This window comes from Aspergillus sclerotioniger (genome assembly GCF_003184525.1).
Source record: "Aspergillus sclerotioniger CBS 115572 chromosome Unknown BO94scaffold_31, whole genome shotgun sequence".
Taxonomy (NCBI): domain Eukaryota; kingdom Fungi; phylum Ascomycota; class Eurotiomycetes; order Eurotiales; family Aspergillaceae; genus Aspergillus; species Aspergillus sclerotioniger.
Window position 1 is genome coordinate 369,678 of NW_020291021.1, and position 19,370 is coordinate 389,047.

At 50.5% G+C, this 19,370-nt stretch overlaps 10 protein-coding genes and 1 non-coding gene across 11 annotated transcripts; 4 read left to right on the top strand and 7 right to left on the bottom strand.

Moving 5' to 3' along the window:
* Window positions 1-704: 704 nt before the first annotated feature.
* On the bottom strand, window positions 705-2,875 carry BO94DRAFT_568876 (GABA permease gaba; the record flags this gene model as incomplete). The annotated part of the gene is made up of 11 exons (XM_025614704.1): window positions 705-894; window positions 968-1,065; window positions 1,132-1,302; window positions 1,363-1,464; window positions 1,517-1,684; window positions 1,736-1,807; window positions 1,856-1,942; window positions 1,993-2,094; window positions 2,146-2,224; window positions 2,276-2,703; window positions 2,754-2,875. 11 exons carry the CDS (start codon window positions 2,873-2,875, stop codon window positions 767-769), a joined length of 1,557 nt encoding a protein of 518 aa, XP_025463632.1. The 3' UTR covers window positions 705-766.
* A 1,201-nt stretch (window positions 2,876-4,076) lies between these two features.
* Window positions 4,077-4,811, bottom strand: BO94DRAFT_238112 (uncharacterized protein). The gene is made up of 2 exons (XM_025606346.1): window positions 4,304-4,811; window positions 4,077-4,248 (listed from the first exon to the last, which is right to left on the bottom strand). The coding sequence occupies exons 1-2, from the start codon at window positions 4,659-4,661 to the stop codon at window positions 4,184-4,186; spliced, it is 423 nt and encodes a 140-aa protein (XP_025463633.1). The 5' UTR covers window positions 4,662-4,811; the 3' UTR covers window positions 4,077-4,183.
* Window positions 4,812-4,977: 166 nt separating this feature from the next.
* On the top strand, window positions 4,978-5,482 carry BO94DRAFT_559854 (uncharacterized protein; the record flags this gene model as incomplete). The annotated part of the gene is made up of 2 exons (XM_025614101.1): window positions 4,978-5,322; window positions 5,429-5,482. 2 exons carry the CDS (start codon window positions 4,978-4,980, stop codon window positions 5,480-5,482), a joined length of 399 nt encoding a protein of 132 aa, XP_025463634.1.
* A 1,176-nt stretch (window positions 5,483-6,658) lies between these two features.
* Window positions 6,659-8,511, top strand: BO94DRAFT_578263 (uncharacterized protein). Its single transcript, XM_025615206.1, has 2 exons — window positions 6,659-7,147; window positions 7,217-8,511. The coding sequence occupies exons 1-2, from the start codon at window positions 7,056-7,058 to the stop codon at window positions 8,445-8,447; spliced, it is 1,323 nt and encodes a 440-aa protein (XP_025463635.1). The 5' UTR covers window positions 6,659-7,055; the 3' UTR covers window positions 8,448-8,511.
* Window positions 8,512-8,691: 180 nt separating this feature from the next.
* BO94DRAFT_568880 (ribonuclease P subunit p20 family protein) lies at window positions 8,692-9,472 on the top strand (the record flags this gene model as incomplete). The annotated part of the gene is made up of 3 exons (XM_025614705.1): window positions 8,692-8,839; window positions 8,905-9,281; window positions 9,302-9,472. Exons 1-3 carry the CDS (start codon window positions 8,821-8,823, stop codon window positions 9,470-9,472), a joined length of 567 nt encoding a protein of 188 aa, XP_025463636.1. The 5' UTR covers window positions 8,692-8,820.
* Window positions 9,473-9,618: 146 nt separating this feature from the next.
* Window positions 9,619-11,639, bottom strand: BO94DRAFT_238337 (fungal specific transcription factor domain-containing protein). The gene is made up of 2 exons (XM_025606349.1): window positions 10,968-11,639; window positions 9,619-10,889 (listed from the first exon to the last, which is right to left on the bottom strand). Exons 1-2 carry the CDS (start codon window positions 11,556-11,558, stop codon window positions 9,906-9,908), a joined length of 1,575 nt encoding a protein of 524 aa, XP_025463637.1. The 5' UTR covers window positions 11,559-11,639; the 3' UTR covers window positions 9,619-9,905.
* On the bottom strand, window positions 11,640-12,191 carry BO94DRAFT_238336 (Zn(II)2Cys6 transcription factor domain-containing protein). The gene is made up of 3 exons (XM_025606348.1): window positions 12,059-12,191; window positions 11,751-12,002; window positions 11,640-11,687 (listed from the first exon to the last, which is right to left on the bottom strand). Exons 1-2 carry the CDS (start codon window positions 12,143-12,145, stop codon window positions 11,784-11,786), a joined length of 306 nt encoding a protein of 101 aa, XP_025463638.1. The 5' UTR covers window positions 12,146-12,191; the 3' UTR covers window positions 11,640-11,687; window positions 11,751-11,783.
* Window positions 12,192-12,881: 690 nt separating this feature from the next.
* BO94DRAFT_238210 (putative cytoplasm to vacuole targeting Vps64) lies at window positions 12,882-15,670 on the bottom strand. Its single transcript, XM_025606347.1, has 2 exons — window positions 14,425-15,670; window positions 12,882-14,375 (listed from the first exon to the last, which is right to left on the bottom strand). The coding sequence occupies exons 1-2, from the start codon at window positions 15,544-15,546 to the stop codon at window positions 13,248-13,250; spliced, it is 2,250 nt and encodes a 749-aa protein (XP_025463639.1). The 5' UTR covers window positions 15,547-15,670; the 3' UTR covers window positions 12,882-13,247.
* A 698-nt stretch (window positions 15,671-16,368) lies between these two features.
* Window positions 16,369-17,456, top strand: BO94DRAFT_538934 (MGR2/ROMO1 family protein). The gene is made up of 5 exons (XM_025612588.1): window positions 16,369-16,485; window positions 16,569-16,595; window positions 16,650-16,679; window positions 16,733-16,823; window positions 16,919-17,456. Exons 1-5 carry the CDS (start codon window positions 16,431-16,433, stop codon window positions 17,040-17,042), a joined length of 327 nt encoding a protein of 108 aa, XP_025463640.1. The 5' UTR covers window positions 16,369-16,430; the 3' UTR covers window positions 17,043-17,456.
* BO94DRAFT_627577 (YoaK family protein) lies at window positions 17,446-18,881 on the bottom strand. Its single transcript, XM_025617434.1, has 2 exons — window positions 18,283-18,881; window positions 17,446-18,203 (listed from the first exon to the last, which is right to left on the bottom strand). The coding sequence occupies exons 1-2, from the start codon at window positions 18,494-18,496 to the stop codon at window positions 17,614-17,616; spliced, it is 804 nt and encodes a 267-aa protein (XP_025463641.1). The 5' UTR covers window positions 18,497-18,881; the 3' UTR covers window positions 17,446-17,613.
* A 332-nt stretch (window positions 18,882-19,213) lies between these two features.
* Window positions 19,214-19,285, bottom strand: BO94DRAFT_t269. Its single transcript has one exon. It is a non-coding gene; the product is annotated as a tRNA-Gln (tRNA).
* Window positions 19,286-19,370: the final 85 nt, after the last annotated feature.

Here is a 19,370-nt window from a genome sequence, read left to right on the forward strand (position 1 = left end):
CACGCAGCAACCCTGCTACCCCTGCTGAAATATCTAAACAACCAAAGCTAAGACCAAAAGCCAGACAGACTATCGACGAATAAAATCTTTCTCCAAGGTCTCATAAAGCTAAATACGGCCACAATGTACCTCAAAAAGTCTATCACGGCAATCGTTACTCGAGATTGCATTTCTGCGTATTCGTCACCGACTGTGTTAGTTTCGTTACTATTGTCGAGGTAAATCCTTCAAAACTTGTCCAATAATTTCAATCTTTTCGAAAATAATAAATTTGTTTTTAAGGCAAAAGAGCCAGGCACTGAAATCAGTAGCCGTATAGCATGATGCCTGTGTTGCCTTGGATGTTAGAAAAAACATACTGTCAATCATCGCTACGTCGTGTCCCAGTACATATCTATACGAGCTGTATAGGATGGTGTCTTGTGATTCTTTGGATCATACGAGATAACTGGGTTGGGTATAGGGACACAGGTTCCGAGGATTGAGGGGAACAGGTGGTTTCAAGTCGATAGCAGGTGTGTAAGGCGATCTATCTATGTTACCTGTCTTGAAGGGGTTCTAGCCATGAGCGAGGGCACTTTTAATCAGATGCTGGGGGATCCAGAGCCAGATTAATTAAAAGATAAATAAGAGGTACATTCAAGAGACGACGGGTAATAACTGAGCAGTTTACTACCAAGAAGCAGTGAAAGAAGAATGAACTTGAGGATGTTTCTTCTTAACACATATGAGGGGAGATGGTCTGATGGTTCTAGTCTCACATAGACTATTTAGTTCCTTCCGTAGCTGCTGCCTTACCAAGGGTTGTTTGTGGAATATCGGAATCCGACTCGATCCCATCGATCACGATATGAGGTGCGATGTAATGCTTGTGGGCGTAAAGGTACCAGTAGACTAGATTGGGAGATAGTGTTAGTATATGGAGCCAAAGAAAAACAAGAGTATAGACACTGGCAAGCACACATACTTCCCGCAAAGAGATATACAACTGCAATGGCTGCAATAGCATAATTCATTGAGCTCCCGGTCGTGTGCGCTTGGGCAGGGAAGAGGAGCAGGACGTTACTGTCAGAATCCTGTCATTAGCAAGGAACAACACCCAGTAAGGATACTACTCAGATTGAATCTCACGTCACTACTAGAAATACCAACGCAATAACATTTATCGCGTATCCCCATCGACCAAGTCTGAATTGCCCCTGTGGTAATATCTGCCGGCCTCGAACCACCAGAAGCGCAATGGGCATGGCGTAACTGGTGTTGAGACCCACGACACAGGCGCTAACGATGGCGTCAAAGGCACTACATACAGCTTTGTGTCAGAATAGAAGTTCTAGAAGGACTCTTGTGGAGGGAACATACGCGGAGGTGCCCAGGTATATCAAGCCGAAAATTGTCACCATGGCGACGGTGAGAACCATGGCGTTCCATGGGAGATCGAGTCTGGTGTTATTTTTTGCAATTCTCAATCATCGTTAGGGACCAGTCCAGAATGCGCATGAGTTCTCATACATACATTGAGCCAAATGGCAAGCCATGATGGCGGGCGAATGCTGCAGTCAGCCGAGCTGAGGTGGTTACAACTTCTGACGCTGAGAACCAGATGATGATCAGGATCACTATGGCAAGACCTACAGCTCCGCCTTTGGAGCCCGATGCCTGGTAGAAAATTGAGACAATTGGACTGGCAGGTAATGTGTTAATAGACTATTTCAACGCCGGGATGGGAAAATACCTGTGTGGTGATTTAATGACGCTTTGGACATCCTGAATTGAAAACAGAACACAGACGCAAAATACAAACCCTCTGTGAGATATGTTAGGCATAATTCAAAGGAGTGGGTAGGAAACGTACGTGAGTGTTCCCAGCGCCACGGCAATTATCATGGTTCGCGGCGCATCCGTTTGTGGGTGAGGCATTTCCTCGACTAAATGAGCCACACTGAGATAATTACATTAATCTTATCAAGCTGGGCAGTCTGGAGAACTTACGCATCATACGCTGTCAGGGAGAAGCAGCTCTGTAGGAGGCCCAAGATCCAGGCAAATCCGTCCGGCCAGCCGGTTTCGTTGATAAACCCGGTGAATACAAACCTAGACTGGTCACCATGTTTCCCGGTTATATATTTGCGAAAATTGACTCACCGTGCCGATTGATAAGAATGCCTCGTCAAAACAAGAAGTGAAATAGAAATCCCAACAAGCCCGCTAAGGGAGAGATACACTATAGGACCGGGTCAATATCAGTAGAGCCAGTAGCGGGTCACAGACATACAAGCCATTTCACTCAGCACAGGAAGAGCTGGTGTGAGGAAAGTATTGATGAAGAAAGCCGATACCTCCACAGACATGTAGAAAAGGAACTCGTGCCATCGTTGGGCTACATAGCCAGTATTGAAAAGCTCCAGAAATGAGATCGCCAGGTTGCCAAACAGCGAAGGCCCGGAGGCAGCGAGTGCCCACCAAGAGGCCACCACAGTCCACCCACACACATAACTGAGAAATCGGCGGTACGATGGGTGGCTCAGGAGGGCCGTCCACTCATATTGACCTCCGTTGGTGGGATACACGGAGCAAATTTCGGCCAGGCTGAGTGCCACGGTCATGGTGAGGAATCCCGACAGGATCAGCCCATATAGGACGGCGACAGAGCCTCCCGATGGAAGGGCAATGTTCATCGACGCGGCCATGGAGGTCCATGTTCTATGTCTGTTAGTCCCGGATATATATATGGATGAGACCGATATCCGTACGTTAAGATAACAAATGCAATTCCAAGCTGAGACAGGAAACCAAACTTCTTCCGGAGACTTTCCTGGCGTCCAAAGGAATTGTACGGTACGGTGAGGCCTTCTTGATTGTTAGAATTAGCCATGATGAGCTCCTGATTGAGGAATGTTCGTGTTGGTTGGGCTTGCTCTGTCGCACTCACTTATATAACTACCTATGTGCATTGACCTGGACGAACAGGGCCGAGTCTACAACTGGGGCCGAGTCAGAGATAATGCTGAGCCGAGTCAACACAAAACCCGGGGTAGTGGGCCCTGAAGTGCCAGCATCCGGGGATGGATTAAAAATCACTGGTGCTCTAGCCCGTTGGGCTTTATTGCTCGTTATCTAGAGTTCTGACACTATCCACGCTTGGCATAGCTGCATATACGCTTTTTCAATGGATGGCAGGCATGTGATATTATTATTGAGAGTGTACCACACTATAACTGCTTGTCGGGTATCACCATGGAGGAAATTGGCTATCCTTGTCAACATCGAGACTCGGAGAATTGCGTGTATGAAGTGAATACCGCCTAGTACTTGGATGTGACCTCGAATGATGCTTTCTTTAGCAAGAATGTTAAACAAGGACATCGGAATACATAATTACCACCATCCTGCAATTCTAGGGGTTTCGTGGATCGAAATCGGAATCGAAATGTTCGATGACGTACATAAGATGAGTGGACGAGTCGATACAGCTGATGAGAAGAATTGAAGACCATGATTTGCTCTTGCTGATCATGACTTTCTTCTACCATCAGTTATCATCATGATCTAAAGACCGAAAATGAGGGGTTCCAGGAGGCGAGATGCTCTGGAAGCATTTGATCATTTGATAAACAATATGCTCTGAGCTTGTGTTCTGGTGAGCGAAAAGCAGTAGCAAATGATCATGAGCAGTAGGGGTTGGTGCCTATTGATAGGGACCGAAAACACGCGACGTAGGCTATCTATTAGGCATGCAATGAGGCGAGACCGCGAAAGAGTGGCGATGACGACGGCACCACCCGAGAGACCAATGGGTGAAGATGCCGGGATCTGGACTCTGGGATGATTCGGGGTTTGGGGAACAAAGTGGCTACTACACTGTATGGTACGGGCTGGGTTGCTATACACTAACAGAGGCCTCCAAGCGGCACGTGGCTACGGGGGCCTTCTTGCGCCGCGTCTGCTTCGCTTTCCCCTCCATGAATGAGATTGACCCCGAGTACTCCGTATCCTACCAGGCATGGGATATGATGTAATCCACCGGTTATGAGTGGGGCATAATATGGATGAGCTACTGTTCTATTCTCTCTCTCCATAACTACACAGATAGCTGACTTGGATAGCTGAGAGTTAGATTCACGACGGAATTTTGAGACCTTGAGACCCTGAGACATGACACGCATACACCTGCACCGCATTATCACACGTCGTCAGAAGATTGAGCCTCACGCGAATCAGTGGCAAAGGAATGAAATTGGCAATATCATGGGTGCGTTGACGATGCCTCAAATGCACAGTCAATGACGGTATCTGCAGGAACTGTGGTGGGGAAGATAAAGATGTCGATGAGCGATGCATTGTTGCTCATTACCTAAGGTGGCAGGCAGATGCTGAGAGGTGGATTTCGCTCCGTCAGACGCTGAACTGGGGGTCTGGATGGTTTGGGGACCTGGGTGGGACCGGGGAATCAACCAGGGCGCAGAGATTGAAGGAGGGGGCACTCGCGGAACGGCAACGCGCGAATAGAGAGCCACGCAAGGGGGTTCTCCGTGAAGACCCTGCGCTGGAAGAGGAAGGTGGTGTCGATCCATGATATCAAGGATTCCCGAGAGGCTGATCGCCACCATTGCTAAGCACCGCCCAACAAGGAGAAATGAAGGAGCGAGGCCGCGTGGCATTCCAGGCCTGCAGAAATTGCACGGTTTAAGTTATGCCTGACGTTGTGACTTGGAGGTCCACGATTGACAGGCCAGCTTTACGTGTCTCATCCATGGTTGAAACGGATCACTCCACGGGTTGACGAAGCCTGATAACAGCACAAGGCGACAATGACCATGTCCTTCCTATCAAGGTAGATCGCTGCGATCTACTATGGTTTAGGTTCCAGAGCAGTTAATAAATAAATGCAGCCACCCCTGCTACAGTCAACACAATCAGATGAAAGCTCATCATTGTTCAAATTGAAGATTATCTACCTCTATGTCAACTACCACAATGTCTGCCGCGGCAGAATTCCTCCACTTATCAACGGCGGCACTGCGTCGAGCACCTCGTGTCGGTGCTGGTATCTCTCAGATTACCAACCGACCCGCCATACCTGGCAAGCTGGCCGCCATTTCCCACGGCAAGCTGCAACGTGAAGCCTCATCTTCAACACCCGACCTTCGCCGTTGCCTAGGCCACCACGACATCTTACGCAGATGCGTCAAGGCAGCGGAGGAGGATGATGCACGATTCATCAAAGAAACATACTACGATGACGATTTGGATGTTCCAACTAGCATGGAGATTGAATATGCCCCTATCCGGACGCAGATCACCAAAGCGGTCAAAACAATGGTGCGAAACCGCAGCAATACCGCAGAGACCACAGAGACACCAGAGGCCGCCGAACCCACAGAGAAATCCTCATTTGGATTTATGGGCACGGAAATATATGGTCCAGAAACAACTACCCAATCGAAACGACGCCGGATCCTTGCAGCCATGTTTGGGCTAAAACGCAAGGCGTTTCCGCATTCCGCACGCAAATCGCATTCTGCACACCATATACGGACGCACAGTATCCGTTGATGTGCATCTCAACAAACAATTTTTCTAGCGGCAAGCATGGCCTATCATGATTTACGATATGACGATCTTTTATGGCATATTATGAGGATTATGGTGTTCACGTATACGATGAAGCATTCAGCTCTATGATGATTACATACCACAATCAAGTCTTTGCATCTGTGCTTGTTTTTCTGATCCAAGTAGACCCTTGTAGCCAAATAGTAGACACCGGCATCCAAGCTCATAGAAAACCCCAAGAAAACCTTTTCACAGACCACCCCCGCCATCCAGATAAGTCAAGCTCTCCCAACCCACCAGAACGGGAGCATTACCCCGCCTACCACTTCCAGAAACAATTGACGCCCAAGTCTACCATGGACCAATCGCCATTGAGTTTACTGGTTCCTGAAGAAACAAGGCTATCTCAGATGCACCAAGGAATACTCATACTGGTTCGGAACTTGATACCACCAAGGGTATAACGACTCGAATTTCTTCCCCTAGTGGAATACTAGGTACCGGTTCGGGGAGGTTGAATGTTACTTAAGGTTGAGCTTCTTCGGAACTAGATACCGATGAGGGGATATACTTCGAATCAAAATATCCTAAAACATATTGGGTTGGTACTTTCTTTGGCTTTGCGGAATTGTAGATATATGGCATTTGATTCAGTATGATTGATTTGGAGTGAATAGTATTTGGGAGCTAATGAGCGGATCGAGATAGGTAAGCGTCGTCGGACGGATTTTATGGTTGTTTTGATTATAAGATCAGTTGGCTGGGAAAGCTATGGTTGTTGATCGTGCTTTGATATCGTTCATTGACAATTTGTTATTGTGGTGGATGTGGGGTATAAATACTAGGCTGTAGTGCGAAGCGCGTATCATGAATGTGAGAGATTCAGGGTGGGAGAGGGGTCATCATAGTGAGTGGGGATCGGAGTTTTTGTATGACAAGCTAAAGAAGCAGAAGAGAAGACTGGGTCATACTACTACCAAGTGGAGAAGTGACTTATGGTGCAATGGGTGATAGATACTTGGTGGGGGAACTGGGAAGGTGCCTTGCTAGCTTCATTCACGCCCCTCTCGGCCCAATAACAACCATCTTTCTCCCTAGCCAACACATCAAGCTGCAACTCCACTCTCAGATGAAACATGGCACCTGAAGACGGTGACTCAGTCACTTGCGTTTCTCAACCGTACGGCACTCTTGGGTTTTATGAGGCAAAAGCAAACCCACTTGATGTGTTGCAGCGTGATTGGCTGCGGGGGCTCGACGATGGTTGAACAGCTCATAAGGTATGAACTGGGGTCTCAGTGCATATTACTATTGACGTAGACGAGGCACTATATCCTGCGAGCTCCCCCCTGAATATTTCCGTTGGTTGTATTTCCAATCGTGCTTGTTTGACCGTTTTCCCCGCCCTCTGGAGCTTTTTGCGATCTGTTGGGATTCCTACTTCTTATCCTCTAACTGCTGTCGAGTTGAGGGCGAACTGAGACAAAGCGACAGAAACAATGGTCGTCAACGGCAGCAATATGTCAGCGAGATATGCGCCGAAGCCGGAGTTTGACGATGAGGTTGAGGAGTATGAGCAGCCGGAGCTGTCGTAAGTGTGCTCTTTTTTTTTCTTATTCTGTCGCGCGAAGTTGACTAAGGGGCTGCGTCTATGTGATAGGCCATACGAAACTCGTCTCGTCATTGTCTTGATGGGCCCCAGCGAGCGCAAATACTCCATCCCTGAATACTACCTCAAACAGTCTCCAGTGTTCGCCGACATTCTCAGCACATACCCCAACTTCATCACCCGAACAACACCCTGCATCGCACTACCCGACATCGACGACGACATCACGCACACCATCGTCCACTACCTTCATACCGGTACCTACCAGACCCTCCGACAAGGCGGCGATTGGACGAAAACCGAGTACCGACGGAGCGTGCTCGCCTACTCGGCAGCGTCCAAGTACGAACTCCGGGGTCTGCTGGTCCTCGCGAAGAAGTACATGCAGAAGCTCGACAAGGATCTGTCCATCTTCGATGTCTTGAGCGTCGCAAGAAAGGCCTTTGGGAAGATCCCTGATTACGATCAGTGGTTTTTCAGCACCTATGTCAAGAGCCGCTTGGCAGCCGCCTTCGACGAGGACGAAGATTTGTTCGAGAGCCCGCGGTTCCAGTATCTTCTTGGTGCGGAGCCGGGCTTTGTCACATGCTTGGTGCAGGCAATGGTGGCGATCTATGAGGCCAAGTTATCCGAATTGAAGCAGTTTCCGAGGATAAATGGTGTTCATGACGGGGAGGGAGAGGGGATGAATGAAGACGATAGCGGGTACCCAGCCAGTCCCGGACGGGGATATAACAAAGCAGTTATTTTCATCGAGGAAACCGTGTCTGACCGACCACCATCAGAGGGTCCTGTCTCTGAGGCATATCCTGAATCGGTCCCCGATGACACAGGTCCCATGGAGGCCTTCCCCGAGTTGACTGATGATGTCTATGTTCCTGAAACACATGCAGAGGAGAGGTACGCCCCGGCTGAAGAGCCGATCGCTGAAGAACCCTTTCCAGAGACCCAGGCTCAGGATCAGACTCACTCAGAAGAACCGGACAACACGCCAGCGATTGAGCGCTGGACTACATGGCGGAATTGGGGGAGTAAAGACCGGGACTGGTACAGGGAGGTGCATGAGTCACCTATCCCTGAAAAGCCTGCTCCGGAGACTCAAGTCGAGGAGGCCGTTCCGGAGTACTCGGAGATCCAGCGCACGATGACCGAAGAGACGGGGACCGAAAGCGTCCCGGCCGACACTGGGAAGAAGCTGGGGAAGAAGAGCCGGAAGAAGAAGATGCGAGCGCTGTTTTCTTCTGCGGAGGAGCCCAAGGCGGAGCCACAGGCCGTTTATTAATGAGGTGACGTACACACGATTTAGAATGACTGTATAAAATGATAGTATGTAATGTGGTAAGAGCCAACGATGTTGCTTCAATTTGAACTATGCGGAATGAATCCCCATTTCCAAGAATTTATCGATAGCCGATAAGTGATAAGCGATAAGCAACCGATAAGCCCCCAACAAACCACACTAACCCCATCCGGCAAGACCGTCATTTTCCAGTTCCTCCATCCATCACTTTATCGCATCGCATCTCTCACTTCCCTCCCAGTATACAATTACACACACCACACATCTCACCTCCAAACCCCTCTCATCCCTCCACCGCCAAAATGACACCCACACCCTAACCAAAGCCCTCCAATTCGAACAGAAAAACCAAACCATGCCACGACTCCCCAAACGTACCTCCCCTCCCCCCCCTCCTCTCCTTCCACTCTCAGCCAACTAACCCACCTAACCCATCCAGACCTAAAAATCCAAAAACGCCCCATCCCACACCCACCCACACCCAGCCCATACTCCGGCTCCTCAACCCCCAAAACCATCTACGTTTCATCCTCGTCCCCAACAATGGGGGTCATCAAACGCGTACAGAAATATCTCCGGGCAGCGGAGAACCGCGCCACCGGGAGCGTCCTTGGGAAGAATAAAGGGCGGAGGGAGCAGATTGCGGCGTTGGCGAAGAGTCAAGAGGCGTTGAAGAAAGAGGAGGTGTTTGTGAAGGCGACGGGGCGGGCGATGGAGAGGGCGTTGAAGGTCGGGAAGTGGTTTGAGGGGGAGGAGAGGAAGGAGGAGTATTGTGTTAGGGTGAAGACGGGGAGTGTGGTTGTTGTTGATGATGTTGTTGAGGATGGGGAGGGGAGGGGGATATGGAGGAGAGGAAGGAGAGGTTGAAGAGGGAGATTGAGGAGGGGGGGTTGTCGAAGGCGGCGGTTAGGAAGAGGAAGAGGGATGTTGCTAGGATTGAGGGTGAGGTGCCGGAGTCGAGGACGAGGTGGGTGAATATGGTGGAGGTGGCGGTTTCGTTCAAGTGATGGGGGTTATTCTGTGGGATGGCATGGAATGAAGACTGGGGCAAGAAGGTCATGATATGGTCTTTTCTGTCCTGTATATGGGCATCGGTTGTTGGTTTGTGAGAGGGGTGGGCTCAGGCAGATGCGTGTGCACTGTTGTGCTGGCAGTCTGGCTCTGCTGCTAGCTCTGCATCCTCGAACTACAACCCGTCTGGCTACGTGCTGTTGGGTCGTGTCTGGTGTTGTGACAGCAACATCCTAGGCCTGACGTGGAAACCACCTGACAATGCGCAAAACCTCATGCCCGCATATGTCTATATGCAAACGATAATGGCAGCACGCAACACAGGCGAAGCGAGCCAGCCCGCTGGCAGTGGGATCCAGCACGATTACGCCTCTATCAATCTACTGTTACTGGACTATACTTTGCCGTGTACATTAGAGACAACAAGCTTCAGTTATTTGCTTCAAATAATTCTTGCGCCTTGTTGACAGCGCTGGACGCGAGGCGTCCTAATTCCATCACGAAATCCTCAAAGAGCTTGACCTGATGAGATGATAATCGCGGGATCTCCGGCGGTAAGCGGTCTCGTATATGAGTTGGGACCGACCTGATCAAATCCAGATCGTCGTCGCTGCCTTCGTCCAATGGATTGAGAAGGATATTGGAGAAGAGATGGCAGATGGCCGTCAGAAAATAGGGTAGACAGAACCTGCGACGCAGTTTAGCTGTTTGGAAGGTGGAACTAAATACAACGTGCGCATACCTCAGGTTGTTCTTATCAAAGTGAAAACAGTCATCAAGGAATTTCTGCAGCATCGATCGACTGGCTTCAACGCTAATGGCAAGGCTAGAGCCCGCTTCGGACGTGTCATGGTTTTGGACCCAGACAGAACACTTTCCGCTGGCATGATGGATCATGGCCATGCAGTATAGGTATTGTAGTTGGATGAGTGTATTGGGTGTACTGATGACGTCTGTTTCCCGATCGATGAGCCGTGGCCGATTGCGAGCGGGGATAGACATTCTCCAGGTTTCCAAGGCATTGTCGAGATCGCGAATGGTGCCCAGTAGTTGATTATCAGTCCCATGCAGGGCTTTCATGGAATACAGACCGTGGTATACTTGAGATAGAAGAATAGCAAGACGTATACAGGTGAGAAACTCCTGAGTGGTCTGCTGGATGTCAGGGAGAGTGAGATCACAATGAGTCTCATCCAGGCACGGCGGATGGCCAGTCCGTAGACTAAACTCCTTATCCGTGATGTAACATATCCAAAACAATGTGCGGGTATGCAACTTTGTCTTGAATTGGAGGTCGTCATTGATGTAAACTGGGGCAAGATGCCCATTCAGATGAAAGACGAATCGTGATGAAGTCGCTAACAGCATCTCGAGATAGAATATATTTCCAGTGACTACCAATGAGCAGAGGCACTATTATGGCACGTATGAGTACAAGTCTTCTTCCTCGAGAACTGTTGCCTCGGTTTCTTCCCGGGGCAGGGTACCTACTAGCATCAAGACAGTCTGTAGACCGTCCAAGGTAACCAATTCAATCAGTAATCCAGGCAGCAATTTGTAAGCTGCATGAACATGATCCTCTGCATGCATGACTTCGTGTCCACGGTATATTGAGGACGACAAGCACACGGCTGTGAATGCGTGAATACAAGCCCGAGCACTGTCGGCCCCAGGAGAAGAGACGCTGACTTCATCATGGTAGGCAGCCTTGATTGTGAATTCAAGAAGCTCCCGGTTTATGAACGGGAAGAGCCTAGAGAGAATCGAAGGTCCCCATTCGTCAAGCAGTTGAATCACGACCTCTTTCTCCGGAAGCGCTACGGAATGTGGAACGCCTGTGGATGTCACTTGGTTGGATGTAGATGGCTTTGGCGACATGTGAGCTAGGTTCACGTCTTCGCCAGTGCGTGACTTGATCCACTGCTGACCAGTGGGTGAGAAGAAAGGCAGGCCATTGAAGGTGCAGAGGGTCCCCAGAGCATTTCCTGACATGGAGATTGCTCTGAGATCCAACTCCCGCGATTGAGTCAGAATTGTGCGGTCTCGATGACGGGTTCGATCGATGACGGTTGGGACCTGCATGTAATACGGGATGGAATTAGTGCCGTGCAAAAGCCATATTGAGCTTAGAAAATGAAAGAAGAGGAGACCAGAAGTTATGGAGATGTGGCTGAGTAGCCTTGTAAGTGATGCGCGTTTGAAGGCTCGAGCCTTTTGCCGAATGATCAAGTTGGTACTCAGCTTCACGGCAACAAACTCACCTGGAAAGCGCACCTAGTATGAATTCAAGATAGAAGATGCAAATGACTACCTTGTGGGGCGAGTGTTTCTCTGGAACTGGACTGTTGGGTGCTGGAAGCAAGTCTTAGCAAACTTTCGCTGCCGCATCACAAGTCCATACTCTGAGGGATGATGTTGGTGAGCTTTGGAGCGAGCTTGATTTCGTTCCTGATTGCGCTTGAAAGTACAAGGAAGATCATGGTGATGGCACCAGTTGCACCGAGGCGTCGCTGCGTCACACTGGATCTACATAGTAGACTCGGTTAAGAACGGATCGGAGCGCAGGTCAGGAGTATGGGCACCTTTCGCTTATAGCAGGCATCACAGGCGCGGCAGATTCGCGGGCGACGCTTAGGCCGAGGTTTGGCTACTGCTGCATCCGGATGCATGATCGGATATGGCCTTTTGGCGTAAACATGTCGCCGGAACAACTTCAGTTGATGTCGTCAGGCGTCAGTGGCGATGGATGTCTCATGAGGCTTATCACGTGAGGACGGCATCAAAATATATACCTCAGAAATCGGAAGGCTGGGCTCGCTTTGAGTACTAGAAAAGATGAAGAGCAGCAACAACTGGCAACGGAAACTTATGCTGCCTAGACCACAGCTTGCTGCGTTAGGCGGAAATTCCAATTCCTGGAGTCAAGAAGGAAGGGGTTCAAAGAAGCCATTTCCACCGTTTGCTCGTTCCACCTTGGCAAACTGCCGATTCCGGAGAAGATCGAGTACCATCTCTCCACCATCGACTCCCTCTCCATAAACCTACCTGTGAGCTCATCCAGATTTCATCTCGTCCTGTCAGGTCATCCTCCCCTCGACTGGTATCTGTCAGAGCTGGTCCATCCTACAACAAACCTGTACCACAGTTTGCCATGGCATCCTCAGCTAGCGGCGAGACACTATTGAATCCGTACTTCGTCAACACTCAGGCCACCATACCGTGTAGCATACGCTGGCATAGGTCATCAAGTAGAACGGAAAAGCATGAAATGGTCATTCATCGCTCGGCTGAAAAAAGGGAGTATGCTATGATAGACTAATACACAAAGGCGGTGAGCCTTTACATGACCTGCTTCTGCCCATGAGAAAGAGACATCAACATAGAAAGAAAACCCACTGCTGCCAGGAATTCGTTACTGGAACAACAGGGTGTGGTGATATCTAGGAACAAACAGGAAAGTGAGGGAGAGTCATGCAGGTTATGCAACAAAGATAACTGCACATAAGAAGGGGTCAAGAAGAGAATAAATGGGAGTAACGGGGAACGAAGAGAAAACCCACAAAAACCAGCGCATAAACCCTGCTGAGCATCGGATCAGAATACAAGATGGGCAAACTATAAAATAGAACCAATGGAGAATCAGAAAGAAAAAGTATGAAGGATCGGAGGTAGTCACTTGTAGAACACCGAGGCGCATTTTTTGGCGGCTATTGAACGCAGGACGGGAATGCTCCAACTGGAGCAACACGATTTATGACATGGAATAGACGGTTATTTGTCCATCTTCTGCCACCCATTCAGGTAGGCCATCAACCCAACGCCTAAAAGCACGACCCCTAGCATCGATGCAAATGGACTGGACTGTTCCAAGACATCGTGCCGGTGGGATTGCTTCGCAAAGGTTGTGTCTGCGTTGTCCACTCCTTTGGCAGAGGGCACCGTCGCAGAAGGCTGCGGTTGCTCGGCGCAAACGTTTGTCTGCTCATCGGCAGACTCTTGCGTGTCAGATGAGACTTCATCAGGGACCTCCGTCCTCTTTTGCGCATCAGTCACTGATTCGCGCTGAGCACGCTCCGCGCGCTCTTGCCGCAGAGTTTCAATCATCTCTGCCAACGATTTCCGCGCCTCGACGGTCTCATTCTCCGCAAGGTCTGCCCGGTCCTTGAATATCGTGACCTGATTCTTCATCTCCTCCATTTCCTGTATCATTGTCTCCAAACGACGTTGTAAGACATTGGTTGGGCTTTCTGGTAAGGGCTGCTTTTCAGAATCGGGTGCGGCAATGTCGATGGTGGAAGTCTCGGCTTCTGGCATCACATTCTGCGACTCTTCTGTTGAAGCGATCTGTTCTGTGTTGTTATGGTCTAAATCAGCATCCCCAGACACAGGGTCCGAAGCCGTTTGATTAGACTGCATCTCTAGGCTCCTAGCCTTCTCCTCCGCAGATTCGCGAGCATTCCGCTCCTGAATCAGTAAGGCCTCCAACTCCTTAACACGGGCGCCCTGGCTATCAAGCTCCCTCTTTGCGGACGATAAAGCCTCGATGAGCGACAAGATCTGGCTATTCTCGCGCGTAACAGGCGAGTTGGTACCAAGTTTGGATTTATCTGGCTCAGGGCGCTTCAACGGGGAAAGCGCATCGGTGCCATTTCGAGGCAAAGCATCCGGCTTTTCGGGCAGCGGTTGCTGTGGCGGGGGCGCTGGAGGCTCGGAAAAGCGGGAGAAAGAGTCGACGCGAGGCATCTTCGGCCGGCCGTTGACTGGACGAGCGGCGTTACTATCGGCTGGTGACGGCTTCGTTTTCTCCTTTTCGATATATCCAGGTTTCATTATTGTCGTCAGGAACTCGTCCGTTTGCCGCAGCTCTTGCGACTGCTGTTTGGCCTGTTTCATTTCGCTCTGGAAACCATTAGCGCAAGCCAGTTGAATGTCGTCTCAACCAACATACCGTCAGGCGTTTGACTACTTGTTCAATGGATATAGGTGAATTCCAATAGTTCATCTGTCGCTGTTGCTGCAAGGCGTTGAACTGGCTGCTAGCCGCACTCTGAGCACTGCGGTTGCTCATGGTACTCCCCGACCGCCCCCTAAGATGCGACATTGGTTGACTGAGGGGAGAAGGAAGGAGTCCATTTCCAGAAGCGGGATCCAGATCGCCTAGCGTTAGATCCAGAATATTGGGAATGCTGCTGTATATCCCGGCGTGTTCAACCTTTGCAGAAACTTTATGGTGAACAATTGTCTTCTGGTCTTCGCTGACAATGTCTATTCCTAGCTCCAGCGTGTCGTTTTCGCGGAGCTCATGGGGATCCGACTCGCGGTTTTCTGGCGAAAGCCGTTGGCCATTAACAAAGGTACCATTCGATGACTTCACATCTCGAATCCAGATCTTTCCGCTCTTGTCGGCCCAGATTTCGGCGTGCTGCCGGGAGAGCACTTTTGAATCGAAGTAGCCATTCACCGGTGTTGGCACAGTTTTTGCATTCGTTTGGCGGCCAATGCGTAATATATCCGGATAGAAAGGAACATTGATCTGTTTCTTGTCGAAGGTACCGTTGATAGGTAAGAGGGTGAGGATGGCGGGCGGATCGCCTGCTGGCGCGCTTCCGGCGCGGACGCCATTTTGCTGGGAAGCTTGGAGCATGTGTTGAGAAGGGACAATGGAGGATGGCTGGTGGATTGCGGTCATCGCAGAGGAGGCTCCTGGACCGGAGGAAAAAGCTGGCATGGCTTGAGAGCGAGCGTTGCTTAGCCCAGCCACCGGCTCTGACTTGGAACTGGGCCAAACGTTCCTGGAAGACTTCTTTTTGGACGACCAAGTAGTTGATTCAATGTTGTTCACTTGTCCTGCATTCGAATTTTGCGGCGTAGTTATAGCGGTCGAGTTGGATGAGGTAGATCCTATGGAAGAGGAGGAATTCGATCTCTGAACGGTCCTTCGCGGCAAGAATGTCCGTGAGACTTCTTCCGCGTCCATTGAAGACAGAGCGCCTTGTCCTCCGTTACCAGCGTCGAACCATCCCAAGCGAGGGCCCGATTGCACACTAGGTGGTGATGCCACAGCAGTCATGGAGAAGGATACCGGATGTTGTGTGGGGAGAGGGAGCTCTATCTCATAGGCGCCGTTCCGTTCAACGGAAAGGGAATCGTCTAATATGCAAGAAGAAGCGTTGGGGGGGAAATCGCCCGGGAGAGCCCGTCGCGACGGACCTCAGGGGCAGAAAGTATATAGCGATGGCCGGCGCGCCGAAATATCTTGATATCGATCCGATCGGCTGGGGAGAGAAGGTCACGTTAGCAATTGTCCGGACGACCCCCATAAACACCGAGTCCGTTCCGCAACGACGCAGCAGCGCCTGGCACCGTCGACTCCACCCCCACCGCCTAGCTGAGATGGCGAACTTACCACCGTAGGATGGATCTGAACAGGCGAGATTGAGTGAGGTCGGATGGGAAACAGGAAGGCGCTTCAGACCAAGGAGGCGTGGAGGGAGGAGGTCTTGGCCCGAACCGAGGAGCGAACGGACCAAGCGACCGGCCAGCAAGGAAGACGGGGCACGAGACGGGTCTGCCGCCTTGCACAGGCTCCTAAGCCGCCGAAACAATGAGTCGTCGCACTAGATCAGACGATTCAGGAGCAAATCTCATCGGGAGCCACCAACTGCGGCGGGAGAGAAGACCCGATCAGCTCACAGCATCCTTCGTCCCCTACGCCTGAGGCCGTAAATCACGTGACTAACACACGTGCGATGAGGTAAGCCGCACGGACCGGGTGTGAGGCCAAATAAGGTAGGCGGTATCACGTGTCTCTGGGCCTCGGGTTTCGATGCGCCCACCGTTGGAGCTTTCCTGCCGACTCTATACTCTTCAAGTCTCGACTGTTTACGGGAACCTGGTGTTTGTGCTGTCAAGCCTCCTACACTCTCTGTATTTGTATTTGTTATTGTGTCAAAAATGCCCGTCGTTGCTGGTCCTCCTCAAGGGCATGGCCCCTCCACGTTCGAGAAGAGTTAGTCCACCCTCATACCATCCACCAGGTGGATGAGATTCCTACTTCAACTGCCTATATGGGTTAGCTAACTTGTTCCACAGTGAAGATGGGTGCTTTGATGGGCTCCAGTATGTGAATAAGGTCATTCCCCGCTTCTTCTGGTGCTAATCCCCGTTCAACAGCTGTGGGAGGTATCATGGGCTTCATCATCGGTCAGTTTACAACACATGCAGCCCCTCCTGCAACCTCCACTAACACAAAGCAGGAACTGTAACCGTCTTCCAATATGGTGCCGGACCTAACGGTGTCATGCGCACCCTGGGTAAATACATGTTGGGTTCTGGTGCTACTTTCGGGTAGGTTTGCGGAATTTTCTTCGACCGCTTCCCATATCGATGGCTGTATCTATATTCTTCGATGGGACCTGTACTAATTACATTGCTTCTAACAGACTCTTCATGTCCATCGGCAGCGTCATTCGTACCGAAGGTCCTCATAACGATGCCTGGCTCCGTGCCCGCGGTCCCCCCATGATGCTCCCCCGCCAGAGCCCTCTGCGCCCCATGCGCGAGTAAGCGCTTTATGAGATGATGGGATCATCAAATTGGAGATGTGGGCTTCGCGGAACGGAAGGGAAACTGTACGATAGCATATCCTGGATCATGGAACAATGGTTGGGGAGTTAATCACCGAGGCATCAAGACGAAGCAAAGCAGTGGTGACTGTATAATGTACATAGGAGCTGCCCTTAGTCACCCGATGCGATGCAACGTATCTGGGCGTCGTAACAAGGATCCATTGGGTTAATCGTTAATGGATATCATGAATGATGAGCAGTCATCCATCAGAGTACAATCGCTAATATTGATGTGCGAACAATCGCAGTGTTCAAGCGCATGGAGTCAGGATCAATGAATGGCATCGGAAAACAATTTGATTATGAAAATCCTCACCAGCGCCATTTTGCTAGTCACAAAGCCGAAAACCAGTCTATACCGTCTATAAAACAGAAGTCTATACCATCGAATTATACAACCACAACTCCCATCCAGAATGGAGAGACACCACCACCCACCTTATCCCCCTCACTCACACACCCCCACCCCCCAAACACCTTCTCAACCCAATCCATTGAACAAACCAAACCTACACCTTCTTCGGCAACCAAACCAACCACCCCACCCCAATAAGGAACTTAATCCCCGCCGCCAACCAAAACGTCGACGCAATCCCCCCAGCACTCCGATTCAACCAACCCCCGACAATCGCCCCAATCAACAACGCCACCACCCCCGCCACTCTCCTATTGCGTTTCACATTCTGCACGGCCAGAATATTCTTATCCGAGGCGATATCAAAATACACACTCGTGATCACGACACTCGGGATCTCATTAAATCCCAAGGACCGGGTGGAATTGATGGAACCCGAGGACTGGAACGCAAGGAGTCCGATAGGGATGAGGTCCAGCAGGGGGTGATGCTGGTGATCGGAAACGTCTGATTTGGAAATCAAGCCGGCTTGGAGGAGCGAGACGGCAATGACGATGAGAATCACTTGGACCATGAAGGAGGTGAAGAGGGTGCCGCGACGCGTGGGACCGAGGAGGTTACCGACGCGACTGAAGACGAAGGAACCGGTCACGAAGCTGGCGATTGAGACGAGGGATTTCAGCCAGCTCCAGTGGTCATCTTTGGGGAGGTTGGCGGCGCCGAGGCCGAGGACTACGGTGTTTCCTGTTGGGGGAGAGGGTTAGTGGTGGATGGGATGAGGTTGGGGGAGGGGGGATAGGGGGTGGGTGGTGTGGTGACGTACCGGTTTGCATTGCGAGGAAACATGACCATGCGTTGAAGGCAGAACTATCGCAAAGGCCGGTGACGAAGCAAAGGATGATACAGATGATATCGGCATAGTTGCTATCGACGGTTTGTCGCAATCTTCTTTCTTTATTGAATGGTCGCGATTTTTCGTTGCTGGAGGATTCCACGACCGGGAGGCCCGGTGATTTTGCATGGGAGGGCTCTGACATCACTTTGGTGGGGATTTGGGCGTGAGAAATAGTACGCAGGATGGATGGGTACTATATATGTACAAGGATCCGGTTTGGTTGCAGATATGCAGTGCAGTGGGAATATTATGAGGATGCTATATTTGGGTCAAGGTTGATCGGAAGGTCAAAGCTGGAAGGTTGGCCAGCTGCCTACCCTAAACCCTAAATTGGGATATATCGCAAGATTACTACTAGTAGGGGAAAAGGGAATTGAGTGACCCCTTCCGTGGAAATGTCCGTGGGAGGGGGAGGGAAAAAAAGCTTTGAAGTGTTACGATTCCGCTTATCCGCGCGCCATTTCCTGGTCGTAGCACGCAACCGGTGACTGGAGGCGCTATCAGCCTTATTCCGGCAGCCCTATCAATCACGGACAAATGACAATGGCCCAGATGGCGTCGAGGGTGGGTTGACTGGCAGCCCGCGACATCGGCTTTATAGTGAGTGGATAACGGCCCACAAGGCTGACGGGGGAAGGCTTCATTGGGTGCTTCTGGGTTACACAGTGTCGGGATTCGACTGGCAATAATGTGTTGGTGCCTGGTGGAATGGAATTGTGTGGGATACAGGTTGCAGCAGGGGAGAATAATGGATGGGAATAAATAAAAAAAAAGATTGGGAGAAAAACGAGGAGAGAAAGAATGGCTGCCAAAAAACCATCGACTCGGATCGCTCGGGCCGCATTTGGTGCGAGAAAAAAGGTCGTGCCCGGGATCGAACCGGGATTGCTGGAATCAGAATCCAGAGTGATGACCATTACACTACACAACCGTTTTTGTTGAAGAGATGTTATGTTTTAACATTATACACCGTTATCAAGGTTATATGTTGGTCTTCGGAGTATCTTAACCCAGTT

Bases quoted from the DNA above. Each gene is read 5' to 3' on its own strand.
- BO94DRAFT_238112 (XM_025606346.1), bottom strand. From the start codon at position 4,661: ATGCCACGCGGCCTCGCTCCTTCATTTCTCCTTGTTGGGCGGTGCTTA. The intron at 4,249-4,303 runs GTTCCTGCAGAT...CAACGCACCCAT, and splicing joins TCTTTATCTTCCCCACCACA to GATATTGCCAATTTCATTCC.
- BO94DRAFT_578263 (XM_025615206.1), top strand. From the start codon at position 7,056: ATGGTCGTCAACGGCAGCAATATGTCAGCGAGATATGCGCCGAAGCCG. The intron at 7,148-7,216 runs GTAAGTGTGCTC...TCTATGTGATAG, and splicing joins TATGAGCAGCCGGAGCTGTC to GCCATACGAAACTCGTCTCG.
- BO94DRAFT_238337 (XM_025606349.1), bottom strand. From the start codon at position 11,558: ATGCAGGTCCCAACCGTCATCGATCGAACCCGTCATCGAGACCGCACA. The intron at 10,890-10,967 runs GTAGGTACCCTG...GTGCCATAATAG, and splicing joins TACAGACTGTCTTGATGCTA to TGCCTCTGCTCATTGGTAGT.
- BO94DRAFT_238336 (XM_025606348.1), bottom strand. From the start codon at position 12,145: ATGCATCCGGATGCAGCAGTAGCCAAACCTCGGCCTAAGCGTCGCCCG. The intron at 12,003-12,058 runs GTGCCCATACTC...TCTACTATGTAG, and splicing joins ATGCCTGCTATAAGCGAAAG to ATCCAGTGTGACGCAGCGAC.
- BO94DRAFT_238210 (XM_025606347.1), bottom strand. From the start codon at position 15,546: ATGACTGCTGTGGCATCACCACCTAGTGTGCAATCGGGCCCTCGCTTG. The intron at 14,376-14,424 runs GTATGTTGGTTG...AATGGTTTCCAG, and splicing joins AAGTAGTCAAACGCCTGACG to AGCGAAATGAAACAGGCCAA.
- BO94DRAFT_538934 (XM_025612588.1), top strand. From the start codon at position 16,431: ATGCCCGTCGTTGCTGGTCCTCCTCAAGGGCATGGCCCCTCCACGTTC. The intron at 16,680-16,732 runs GTCAGTTTACAA...AACACAAAGCAG, and splicing joins TATCATGGGCTTCATCATCG to GAACTGTAACCGTCTTCCAA. The intron at 16,824-16,918 runs GTAGGTTTGCGG...TGCTTCTAACAG, and splicing joins GGTTCTGGTGCTACTTTCGG to ACTCTTCATGTCCATCGGCA.
- BO94DRAFT_627577 (XM_025617434.1), bottom strand. From the start codon at position 18,496: ATGTCAGAGCCCTCCCATGCAAAATCACCGGGCCTCCCGGTCGTGGAA. The intron at 18,204-18,282 runs GTACGTCACCAC...CTCCCCCAACAG, and splicing joins TTTCCTCGCAATGCAAACCG to GAAACACCGTAGTCCTCGGC.